Genomic DNA, 13,319 nt, shown 5'->3' with positions numbered 1-13,319 from the left:
TGACACATGGCAAAATGCATTTTGCCACATGGCAAAAAAATACCACATGGCAAAAAAATGACACATGGAAAAATCCATTTTGCCAAATGGCAAAAAAACGCCACATGGCAAAATCCATTTTGCAAATGGCAAAAAATGCCACATCCCAAAATAAAAAATGACACGTGGCAAAATGAAAACGCGACATTGCAAAATCCATTTTGCAACATGGCAAAAAGAAAATGCCACATGGCAAAATTCATTTTGCTACATGGCAAAAAAATGACATAGCAAAATCCATTTTGCCAAATGGCAAACAAAATGCCACATGGCAAAACCTATTTTGCAATATTGCAAAAAAAAATTACACATGGCAAAATCAAGTTGCCACATGGCAAAATAAAAAATGACATGTGGCAAAATGAAAATGCCACTTGGCAAAATCCATTTTGCTATATGGCAAAAAAAATGCCACATGGCAAAATCCATTTTGCCACATGGCAAACAAAATGCCACAATGGCAAAATCCATTTTGCCACATGGCAAATGCCACTTGTGGTTCTTGGCCCTGCTGTGCCATGTGGCATTTTTTTTTGGGATGGCAAAATTTTGCCACATGGCAAAGTCCATTTTTTCACATGGTAAAAAAATGCCACATGGCAAAATCCATTTTGATACATGGCAAAAAAAGCCTCATAGCAAAATCCATTTAGCCACATGGCAAAAAAATGCCACATGGCAAAATCCATTTTGCAAGATGGCAAAAAAACTACACATGGCAAAAAAAAAAAAAAACATGGCAAAAAGAAAATGCCACATGGCAAAATTCATTTTGCTACATGGCAAAAAAATGGCACATAGCAAAATCCATTTTGCCAAACGGCAAACAAAATGCCACAATGGCAAAATCCATTTTGCCACATGGCAAATGCCACTTGTGGTTCTTGGCCCTGCTGTGCTATGTGGCATTTTTTTTGCATGGCAAAATGTTGCCACATGGCATTTTTTTTGCATGGCAAAATGTTGCCACATGGCAAAAAAATGCCACACGGCAAAATCCATTTTGCAACACGGCAAAAAAAGCCACATGGCAAAATCCATTTTGCCACATGGCAAAATGAAAATGCCACATGGCAAAATCCATTTTGCGTCCTACCTTTAAAATGTTTGATGTTTTTTGCACTTTCTTGTAAAAGTTTAAGGGCAGCTTTTTTTTGTATGGGCATGTTTCCATCGTTCCTGCTGATTCATGAGGATATTTTAAAATAAATAATCCATCATACAAACCTAAATTTGTTTGGCTCCTTTATTAATTAATTCGTAATGTACTATGTATCGATAATCGTGATAAGCGTGATCACCATCAATACCGTGATTTTTTTTTTTCCCACTGGCGAAAATAGGCTTCTTGTTTTGTTGAGGAAAAAAAAGTTTTGATACTTTTTTTTTTTTTTTTGTGGCAGGAAAAACTAGCAAAACCAACACTGATATTGAAGCTATCAAAGGTGGCGACCGAGATGACGTCGCCGACAGACGATCCTCTGAAAGGTTTCCAAGTCCCACAGCAAATCCGAGACGACTGGTAATCTGGTCATCATCATCATCATCAGTGCTACGCGTGAGCCTAAGAAAGAATCATCGGCAGCAGCATTCGCCTTTTCTACTGCCATGACTTATTAGTCGTCGCTCTTCGGGCTCCCTTTTTTAACGTCGCTCTTCTGCTTTATTGACTTTGTCCCTCCTTAAGCGGCTCTTTGCTCACTGTCTGCGGTGCAAAGGATCTGCAGCGTAGCAGCGCTGTTGACTTTGGCTCCGAGCAGACAGAAAAGCAAGCCTTTAATTTGGCTGGCTTCAATATCGGACTCTTAATAAAACAAATATCTCTGTTTAGAGAGAAAGAAATCAGCCGCAATTACGGGCGAGCGTGGGGGAGGGGCACCGCAGGCCCAGGAAGCGTACTGGCGCATGCAACGTGAGCGTTAACGTGCGTCGTCTGCTCCGGGTCATGCTAAGTCTTCTAATTGACCTGGCTTGGATAAATAAAATGGAAGAATGTTACGAGGAGCACGCTGGAACGGGGGATCCGATTTCCCGCGAAGCTTTGCGAAGGCCTCGTCTCGCGAGCGCCGCTTCTTTTGCCGAGCCGCGACCGCAAGGGCGCGATGTAAGAAGTGTCGTGTTTCATCTCCGTCTATCCTCATCTCGGCGCTGTGATCCATCAGTGTCGCGGTGGAAATAAACGCCATCAATAAAAGCCTTCAAACGAACTGACGGCTAGTTAGTAGCGAGCTAGGTTTTTTTGTCAGTACACGATAAGGTTAAAAGCGTGAATGATGAAAAGGAATGAAATGTTTAGAGTATTCAGTCAAATCGGGGGGGGGGGCAAACGTAGTTTTGGTTTTGGCTGTCACGAATAATCCAGAATGAATCGATTATTGACTGTTTTGACGTATTCTTTAGAAACATTGTTAAAGTAAAGTTAGGCCAAATGCTGTTTTTTTTTTGGAGGGGGGGCAATATTCTGTTTTTCATTGTAATTTTTTATTTTGCATTATTTTTTTTAATTAAAGAAAAAAAACGTATGATAGTAAATGCTCGCAAGTTTTTTTTAAACTAAAAATAAATTTACTCTTAATTAAATAAAAAAAAATTAAATTAGGAAAATTATTCACACTTTTGGCCTATTTTTTAAAATTAAAAAATGTTTATTCATATAACAATTCTTTTAAAAGAAAAAAAAAACAAAAAAATATTTTATTTTTTAAATAAAACATTTTTTCATTCATTGACTTCACATTTTTTTAAAGCAAAAAAAACAACTAAATATTATTTCATTTTTTAAATTCAAACCTGTATCATCAACAATTTATTTGACATTTTTTTCAAAAGGAAAAAACTGGAAATATTTTTGAATTTTTTTAATTAAAAAATGTTTATTCATTTTTAAAGTTTTTAAAGGAAAAAAAAAATTAATTAAAAAAATTATATTCATTTATTCATTTTACATTGTTTTCCAAAAAGGAAAAATACTCTTATTTTCAAATTAAAAATGTTTATTCATTGATTTATTTAAAATTAAAAAAAAAAAAAAAGGTCATTTTTTCTTTATTTAAAAAAAGTTCATTCACTGATTTTTTTCGCACTTTTTAATGGAAAAAAAAAACAATATTCACTTTTAAATTTGAAAAAATGTTTACTCAATGATTTATTTTTTTTTAAAAGGAAAAAAAACTGGAAATATTTGCTTATTCAGTTATTCATTGAATATTTTTAAAGGAAAAAAACTAAATATTTTTTTAAAATAAAAAATTATATTCATTGACTTATTTTACATTTTTTTCAAAAAGGAAAACAAAACGTGAATTCTCTTATTTTTAAATCAAAAATGTTTATTCATTGATTTATTTAAAATTTAAAAGGAAACAAAGATTATTATTTTTTTTTTAAATTAAAAAATGTTCAATAATTTATTTCAGTTTCGAAAGGAAAAAAATTAAATATTCTTTTTTTAATTTAAAAGATGTGTATTCAGTGATTTATTTAAAATTTTTTTAAAAAGGGAAAAAACCTGGAAATCTCTATGCATTTATTTATTTAAACATTTTTAAAGGACAAAAAACTAAATATTCTCTCTTTTTTTTTTTTTTTTAATTAAAAAAGGTTTATTCATTGTTTTAACATTTTTTAAAGGAAAAACCTGCAAATGTCTGCTTATTTTAAATTTAAAAAAAGTTTTTTTTTTTTTCTAAAGCAAAAAAAGATTTTTGTAGTTTGTATTTTGTTGCGGACAATAGAAACATTAGCAACATTTTATTTTAGCATGAAACATGAAGTCGATACACATGACTTTTATTTTTACGAGCCACACAACATGACTCAGCTGCCCAAATTTGGCCCCCGAGTATTAGGTTAAACACCAGTAATTCAAATGATGAAAAATAAATTCGGAAGCAAAGGTAGGATTAGGAATGAAAATGATTGTTTGTATGAATGAAAGACGCAGAAATTGTTACCCACGTGCAGGCTGCAGCTAGATGCCGAGAGATTAATGATAGCAGAATTGCCTCCGTCTGCAAGCTAGACACACCCAAGGTCAGTCGCATACACATGACATGCTTTCATTTTATCTGAAAAATTCATGTTTGCAGCTTTGCAAGCTAATGCATATTAGTGAAAAGTGTTTTTGTGTTAATATCACAAACAAAATGATATATTCAAGATGATTAAAGTGCACGACCTGATGCGAGATGAGCGGCTCCTCGTCGTCGACGGTGATGAAGGCATCGCCGCTGACCACGCGGGGCATCCGACCTATACGAACGAGTGGGCGACGAAAGGTTAAGTAATCTTTTAAAAATTAATTCAGAAATAAGATAGCCACTGCTTCATTTTAATGTCAATGTATTGACTTTGATGGGAATGTCACCCAGTAAAATGTGATTTCCATGCTTCTGCTGTATATTTTTCAAAACATATTAGCAAATTGGAAGATGTTGAGTTAAAACTAGTAACTTCAATTTCTGGAAAAATTACAATAGGGCTTTGCTGTGGTTGATACAGATCTATTAGGTCAGTTCCTGTTGATTTGGGGATATTTCAGGGACACTTCTTGTTGATATAAGGTCACTTCCTCTTGAAATTTTGACGTACATGGCCGTCAATGACATGGACATGCATGGCTGTCAATGGCATCGACATACTTGGGTTCTAGCTGAATATCAGTGGGCTGTAATGGTAAGTGTACAGCCAAAAAATCAAAACCACATGTTTTTCTGCCATTGAAAATGAATGGAAAATTTGGACGTACATTGCTGTCAATGGCATGGACGTGCATGGCTGTTAGTGGCATCAAATGACATGTGTGCCAGTTGAATGTCAAAAGGTTGGAATGGTAAGTGTATGGTCAAAAATGAAAACACGTTTTTCTGCCATTGAAAATGAATAGGAAATTTGGACGTACATTGCTGTCAATGGCATGGACGTGCATGGCTGTCAGTGGTATCAAATGACAAGTGTGCCAGTTGAATGTCAATAGGCTGTAATGGTAAGTGTATGGTCAAAAATGAAAACACACGTTTTTCTGCCATTGAAAATGAATGGGAAATTTGGACGTACATTGCTGTCAATGGCATGGACGTGCATGGCTGGTAGTAGCATCAAACGACTTGTGTGCCAGTTGAATATCAATAGGCTGTAATGGTAAGCGTATGGTCAAAAATGAAAACAAATTTTTCTTCCATTGAAAATAAATGGGAAATTTGGACGTACATTGCTGTCAATGGCATGGACGTGCATGGCTGTCAGTGGTATCAAATGACAAGTGTGCCAGTTGAATGTCAATAGGCTGTAATGGTAAGTGTATGGTCAAAAATGAAAACACACGTTTTTCTGCCATTGAAAATGAATGGGAAATTTGGACGTACATTGCTGTCAATGGCATGGACGTGCATGGCTGTCAGTGGCATCAAATGACTTGTGTGCCAGTTGAATGTCAATAGGCAAAAATGAAAACCACATGTTTTTCTGCTACTGAAAATGAATAGGAAATTTGGACGTACATGGCCATCAATGTCATGGACGTGTATGGCTGTCAATGGCATCGACTTACTTGGGCGCCAGTTGAACGTCAATGGGCTGTAATGGCAAGTTTTTGGTAAAAAATCACAACCACACAGATTTTTCTGCCATTGAAAATGAATGGGAAATTTGGACGTACATGGCTGTCAATGGCACTGACATACTTTGGCGCCAGTTGAATGCCAATGGGCATTGGTAATGGCAATGGTAAGTTTTTGGTCACAAATGACAACCACCTATGTTTTCTTGCCATTGAAAAAGAAGGGGAAATGTTTGCAATTAGAAATGAATGGAACGACATACATGGCCGTCAATGACATCCACATTAGAAATGAATGGGCAAGTTTTTGGCGAATTCTGAGGGAACTTGAAATTTTTGGACGATTCTGTATACAACTTTTATGCATATGTATATCACTTTTTTTGGTTCATGCCAACCGTCACACGCTGTAATCGTACATATTTTCGAAAGATATAAATTGATATTATGCCTAACCTCTGCCTTTGCCCGCCTCCGCCCGAGCACTGTCCTCCGGCTCCTCGTCCTCCTCCCCGGGGGGGCAGCGGTACCCCTCCAGGGAACGAATGGTGCATTGGCCCACCACAGGCTTCCTACCAAACTGCCGGTTATCGATGACCTTGATCACAAGGGGTGGCATGTAGAGCTCTTCGAGGGGCAGGTTCTGAGAAAATCAAGAAATCTTAGTTAGCAATGCCAACCAACACCAACCATTTTGAAGGGCAGAACCGGAGAAATTAGCCAGATTGCCGGAATCCCGCCAGCCAAACTGCCGGAACCGCGCTAGCACAATTCCAACGATACGGGGCAGCGCAACTTCAACAACCCGGCCAAAAGGCCCTGCGCATCCACCCATAGACTTAACTCTATTGACACTTTGTCATTCTTTGCTTCACGCCTTACCACAGGGGGCTGAACTCCATTTAGTAATAGTCATTCGAAGACAGCATACGCTCATGTCCAAGCTGGATTTAAATTTGGATTTTTGAAGAAGTATGAAAGTTGTACAGCATACAAACAGGAAGGATTACTCAGGAGTGATTTGTTTGAGGATTCAAGGTAATTCTTATATTTTTTTGTACCATTCATGCATTTTTAAACATATAAGCATTTATTTACAAGAATTGTAGACGTCTAATCCATTCAAAGTCGGATGATGGCAGTGAAAAACGTTAGATTTTGGATATCAATACGCACCGCTAAGACTGTTAGAGCGCTTTGCCCGCTCTGTCACACCCTAATCTGACCTATCCTCTCGGTTACGAGGAGAAATTTCAATGAGTTTATCACCTGCAGACGTCCAATTCATTCAAAGTTGGAGGATAGCAGTGAATGAACGTTGGATTCGAGTTATCAATAGCATCGCTAAAACTGCTAGAGCATTTAGCCTGCCCTGTCACACCCTAATCTGACCTATCCTATCTGCTGCTAGGAATCATTTCAATGAGTTTATACACTTGTAGACGTCCAATCCATTCAAATTTGGAGGATAGTAGTGAATGAACGTTGGATTAGAGTTATCAGTAGCATCGCTAACATTGCTAGAGCATTTAGCCCACCCTGTCACACCCTAATCTGACCTATCATATCTGCTACTAGGAGTAATTTCAATGAGTTCATACACTTGTAGACGTCCAGTCCATTCAAAGTGGAAGAATGGTAGTGAAGAACGTTGGATTCGGGATATCAATACACATCGCCAACACTGCTACAGCATTTAGCCTGCTCTGTCACACCCTAATCTGACCTATCCTCTCGGCTAATAGGAGTAATTTCAATGAGTTTATAATTTGTAGACGTCCAATCCATTCAAAGTGGGAGGATGGCAGTGAAGACCATTGGATTCGGGATATCAATACACATCGCTAACACTGCTAGAGCATTTAGCCTGCTCTGTCACACCCTAATCTGACCTATCCTATCTGCTAGTTGGAGTAATTTCAATGAGTTTATACACTTGTAGACGTCCAATCCATTCAAAGTGGGAGGATGGCAGTGAAGAATGTTGGATTCGGGATATCAATACGCATCGCTAACACTGCTAGAGCATTTAGCCTGCTCTGTCACACCCTAATCTGACCTATCCTCTTGACTAATAGGAGTAATTTCAATGAGTTTATAATTTGTAGACGTCCAATCCATTCAAAGTGGGAGGATGGCAGTTAAGACCATTGGATTCGGGATATCAATACACATCGCTAACACTGCTAGAGCATTTAGCCTGCCCTGTCACTGCCTTATCTGACCTATCCTCTCAGCTAGGAGTAATTTCAATTAGTTTATAACTTGTAGACGTCTAATCCATTCAAAGTGGGAGGATAGCGGTGAATGAACGTTGGGTTCAAGTTATCAATAGCATCACTAACACTGCTATAGCATTTAGCCTGCCCGGACACACCCTAATCTGACCTATCCTATCGTCTACTAGGAGTAATTTCAATGAATTAATCACTCGTACACCACCAGTCCATTCAAAGTGGGAGGATGGCAGTGAAGAACGTTGGATTAAGGATTTCAATATGCATCGCTCACATAGCTAGAGCATTTAGCCTGCTCTGTCACACCCTAATCTGACCTATCCTATTGGTTGTTGTGTTCGTTCATTCGCTGCCACCCTCCTGCTTCAAATCGATTGGATGTCTACCAATGAAAAAATCATTTAAATTCACAGCAGACAGATAACTGGATACCACACGATTGGATGTCTATCATCATCTTGGAAAAGGTGACAACTGGCGGCCATCTTGAGTAGGTTTTAGTTTTTTCTTTCTTAGTTACCTGGAAGTAAACTCTATATAGGTATAGTAAGTATAGGAAATCCTTCCTACATCCAACATTAGGACTGATTGAAGTGGAAAATATGCAGTATGTCACACTGTAGCGCACTGACGACTGTTTAGGGGAAAATGATGAGAATGTTTCCATCCGCGAGCGCGCGCCGCCACAATAAGACAACGCCGATCAGCTTGGAAAAAAAGTTTCCACATTTGGCTGCGATACGTAAAAGGTCAGCGTTCGACCGCTTACCACGTCGAGGAAGAGGGTGTTGACGTCAAAGTTGGCCTTCTTTTTGACGTTGCGGATGACGCAGCTTTGGACCGTGACGCCGCCGCACTCTACCTGCAGGCTCGGAGAAGTGACGCTGGCCAACTGGAAGCTCTTAAGGTTCCGAACGCCCCACGCCAACACCTATGCACGAGAGACAATCTTATTCTATATGTTTTACAAGTTTCCCAACCCCTCAAACGGATTGTGGTTTTAATAATAATGTGGCTTTTGTTCTACTACATGGTTTTATCATCTCTGCATTGCAGTTATGGCGTGTTTTCAATCCCGCAGGAAACATCACTCAAGAAACAAAAAACACTTTCTTCGATGGCAGTTCTCTGCAGGACAGGTTTAATCCCGCGAGGCACCACGAAGACATTGGGCTCCCTCTGAGGGGGAAGGCACGGAAGGTCCGCCTCCTCCAACTGCCACAAGAAAGCAACGTTTTCTAAACAATGGTAACATCGCATGAGGAAAAACCCGAGTCGGCGTTTTATGGAAACCGTACCCACGGCTGCACGCTGTCAGAGAGAAATCCCGGGAACGTCAACTGAGGGGAACAAAAAAGCAATTCTTTTTGTTCAATTTGACTGAATTGAATTCAACTAAATGGAAATTCTGGGACTGACCTCATCCAGAACATGGCTGGCGGTAACAATGTCTGCCTAAAATGCACAAAAAATTGCAAAATTAAAAGAAATTAAAAATGAAAGCTTAGTAAACACTGTCATGAACGATTCCCACCAGCTAGGAGAGTCAACTCCAGCGTGATTAGTGTGTCTAGCGGTGTTAAAATATGAAAAAAAAAGTATAAATGTCAAGTTCACTACTCATGATTGCTTCTTCTCCACAAGCCAAGAGTGCCCTCTGCTGGCTGGTTTAGGGCAGTGTTTACTCCTTGGTTGCTGAAATAACATTTAGACATGTCAAAATCGATATTCATTTTACCTCGAAACTGCCATTTCTGGAGAAATTATTATGGGGCTTTGCTGTGGTAGATACAAATCTAAGACCCGACTAGGTTGATTTGGGGACATCCTGTTGATATCTGGTCACTTCCTGTTGATTTGGGGACACAGGTTTTTTGCCATTAAAAATGAATGGGAAATTTGGACATACATGGCTGTCAATGGCATCCCATTAGAAATGAATGGGACAGTTTTTAATTATTTTTTGGGGAACCATAGGTTTTTGCCAAATCTTGTACACAACTTTTATGCCCCTGAACGTCCCGGAATTTTTGATGTCCATATTATGTGATTTGGTCAAAAATTGTAGAACAAGCAACTATTTGATTTTTAATTAAAAAAAAATTTTTTTAACCCGCGTTTAGGGGCGAATGGAATTTTTTTCCCCAGGCCGTTTGAAAAACTCCATCCTGTTGATATCAGGCCACTTCCTGTTGATTTGTGGTCACAGGTTTTTTTGCCATGAAAAATTAATGGGAAATTTGGATGTACATGGCCGTCAATGGCATTGACTTACATATGTGTCATTGGAATTCAAGTGCATTCGCATCGATAGAATTGGCATACATGGCCGTCAATGTCATCTGTGAACATGGGCGTCAATGCAATGTACTGTAAATGACATTGGAAATGGGAAATTTGGACAGACATGGCCGTCAATGGCATGGATGTGCATGTTTGTCAATGACATAGACTTACTTAGGCGCTAGTTGAATGTCAATGGACTGTCATGGTAAATGGTCAAAAATCACAAGGACCTACTGTATGTTTTGCTGCCATTGAAAATGGGAAATTTGGACATACATGGCTGTCAATGGCATCCCATTAGAAATGAATGGGACAGTTTTTAGCTATTTTTTGGGGAACCATAGGTTTTTTCCAAATCCTGTACACGACTTTTATGCCCCTGACCGTCCCGCAATTTTTGATGTCCAAATTATGCGATTTGGTCAACAATTGTAGGACAAACGGCGTTTTTATTTTTTATTTTATTTTTTTAAAAAACCCTCATTTAGGGGCGAACGGAATTTTTTTTTGTGGCTGTACGAAAAATTCTGTCCTGTTGATATCAGGTTACTTCCTGTTGATTTGGGCATACAGTTTTTCCTGCCATTGAAAATGAATGGGAAATTTGGACGTATATGGTCGTCAATGGCATCGACTTACACATTCATCATTGGAATCCAAGTACAATGGCATCAATTGAATTGGCATACATGGCCGTCAATGGCATCTGTGAACATGGGCGTCAATGCAATGTAAATGTTATTGGAAAGGAATGGGAAATTTGGACATACATGGCCATCAATGGCATGAACGTGCATGGTTGTCAATGGCATAGACTTACTTGGGCGCTAGTTGAAAGTCAATGGGCTGTCATGGTAAATGGTCAAAAATCACAAGGACCCATGTTTTCCTGCCATTGAAAATGAATGGGAAATTTGGACATACATGGCTGGCAATGGCATCCCGTCAGAAATGAATGGGACAGTTTTTAGCAATTTTTTCCCCCAAATCCTGTATACAACTTTTATGCCCATGACCATCCCGGAATTTTTGATGTCCAAATTATGTGATTTGGCCCAAAAATTGTAGGACAAACAGCTTTTTGATTTTTTTTTTCTGAAAAACCCGTATTTAGGGGCGAAAGGAAATTTTTTTGTGGCCGTTCGAAAAATTCCGTCCTGTTGATATCAGGTTACTTCCTGTTGATTTGGGCACACGGTTTTTCCTGCCATTGAAAATGAATGTGAAATTTGGACTTACATGGTCATCAATGGCATTGACTTACATATACGTCAATGGAATCCAAGTACATTGGCGTCAATAGAATCGACATACATGGCCGTCAATGGCATGGATGTTCATGGCTGTCAATGGCATTTAATTACTTGGGTGCCAGTTGACTGTCAATGGGCTGTAATGGTAAATGGTAAAATATAAGAACTTATGTTTTCATGGCATAGAAAATGAAGGGGAAATTTAAACGTACATGGCTGTCAATGGCATCCAATTAGAAAAGAATGTGACAGTTTTTGGCAAATTATTTGGGGGAACCGTTTTTTTTTTTTTTTTTGCCAAATCGCTTTCTTTTGATTTGGGGACATTTCCTTTATCCACCATCTGCACAATCTTTTGTTGAAATATCTCGTCAATTTTTCTTTTCCGTCCACATCTAGGGATGTTAGCAACAGTGCTATGGGCTTTACACTTATTGATGACAATGCGCACGGTAGACACAGGAACAATCACAGGTCTTTGGAGATGGACTTGTAGCCTTGAGATTACCCACGCTTCCTCACAATTTTGCTTCTCAAGTCCTCAGAAATTTCTTTGGTCTTCTTTATTTTCTCCATGCTCAATGTGGTACACACAAGGACACAAGACAGCGGTTGAGTCAACTTTAATCCATTTTAACTGGCTGCAAGGTTGATTTAGTTATCGCCAACACCTGTTATGTGCCACAGGTAAGTAACAGGTGCTGTGAATTCGCAAATTAGAGAAGCATCACATGATTTTTCAAATGGTGCCAATACTTTTGCCCGGCCCATTTTTGGAGTTTTGTGTCAAATGATAATGATTTTTTTCATTGCAAGTACAATAAATGAAGATATTACTACCAAAGCCTTTGTGATTGCAATCATTTTCTAGGAAAAAATTAGCATTATCTGACAGAATTGCAGGGGTGCCAATACTTTTGGCCAGCAACATACTATAGAAGTTGCACCTGAGTACAAGTCGCAGGCCCATCCAAACTATGAAAAGAAGTGCAATTCAGAGAAAACAGCATCAGAATGAATAGCACTTACCTCAAGCCCTGGAACGTGGTGAATTGCTGGCTGCAGAGAGAACATTTTAATAAAGACTTTAACCTCTTAAATCACAGCAAAATAACTACCGACCTTGTCCCGGCGTATGAGCTCAAAAGCCGCCAACAGTTCACCAGCGTCCTTATCGGCGAGACGGATCGGGAACCAGGCCAGACGGGGCGAGCGGCTCAGCGAAGGCGAGCACACGCAGCGACCCATGAACTCATCTGCTCCCTGCGTGTGTTTTTCACTGGGGTTTTTGTCATGTACACTCGTCTTTCAACTGCATTGTACCCACTCACGTATGTGTCCTGGTCATAAAGCTCCACCACCACATGTGGGGGGCTGGAAATCACAGCCTCGGTGTCCCCGAAAATCTCCACATCGTAGTAGATGAGCGTCTGGTCCCAGGTGGGATTGAGGGTGTTTCGTATTGTTACGGTCTTCTGGGACTGATGAAGAAAAGACACGATGGCGTAGGGGTCTGAAATTCACAAAGAAAAGCAGGATGAGTGGAGCGTGAATGACAAGCTCACGTCTGCACCACCAACTCTCGCAATCAGTTCTCTCGGACAGTCCAGAACAAATGGCGGGATGCTCTGTCCCAACACAAGGAACATCTGATACGGAGAAGTGAACACTCAGCACTTGCGTGGCGCTAAGGCTGGCAAAATCCTTAACTCTCTGCCCTGACAACAGTAACGCCCAAATCCTCCTGTCCAATCCACAAACAGACAATAATCCGAAACAACGCACAAACACACCCTTCTTCCGGACCACAGCCAGTCTTTAAAAGACTGAATGTTTAACGAATCATTGTCATTTTTCTCGGCAATCTTTTGTTGACTTGTGATATGGTGACCCTGAAGCCGGTTTGCCTCCTCGTTTGGATCTATTTGCTGTTTTGCCTTCCTGTCG

At 39.4% G+C, this 13,319-nt stretch overlaps 1 protein-coding gene across 6 annotated transcripts in view; it reads right to left on the bottom strand.

The window, feature by feature from the left end:
• Positions 1-13,319, bottom strand: part of dysf (dysferlin, limb girdle muscular dystrophy 2B (autosomal recessive)) — a 57,702-nt gene that overhangs the window by 18,379 nt on the left and 26,004 nt on the right. For 3 of the 6 annotated variants that reach the window (XM_057855160.1, XM_057855161.1, XM_057855164.1), the window contains 10 exons: positions 12,704-12,885; positions 12,495-12,635; positions 12,402-12,431; positions 9,253-9,288; positions 9,132-9,173; positions 8,947-9,048; positions 8,603-8,764; positions 6,053-6,239; positions 4,217-4,290; positions 3,997-4,056 (listed from right to left, as the gene is read on the bottom strand). In XM_057855160.1, the coding sequence (XP_057711143.1) occupies positions 3,997-4,056; positions 4,217-4,290; positions 6,053-6,239; positions 8,603-8,764; positions 8,947-9,048; positions 9,132-9,173; positions 9,253-9,288; positions 12,402-12,431; positions 12,495-12,635; positions 12,704-12,885 (1,016 nt within the window). The remainder of the gene's footprint in view (positions 1-3,996; positions 4,057-4,216; positions 4,291-6,052; positions 6,240-8,602; positions 8,765-8,946; positions 9,049-9,131; positions 9,174-9,252; positions 9,289-12,401; positions 12,432-12,494; positions 12,636-12,703; positions 12,886-13,319) is intronic. The other 3 variants (XM_057855162.1, XM_057855165.1, XM_057855163.1) reach the window with 1 other exon arrangement.

This window comes from Corythoichthys intestinalis, chromosome 13 (genome assembly GCF_030265065.1).
Source record: "Corythoichthys intestinalis isolate RoL2023-P3 chromosome 13, ASM3026506v1, whole genome shotgun sequence".
Taxonomy (NCBI): Eukaryota; Metazoa; Chordata; class Actinopteri; order Syngnathiformes; family Syngnathidae; genus Corythoichthys; species Corythoichthys intestinalis.
This window is presented reverse-complemented; position numbering and strand designations above follow the sequence as displayed.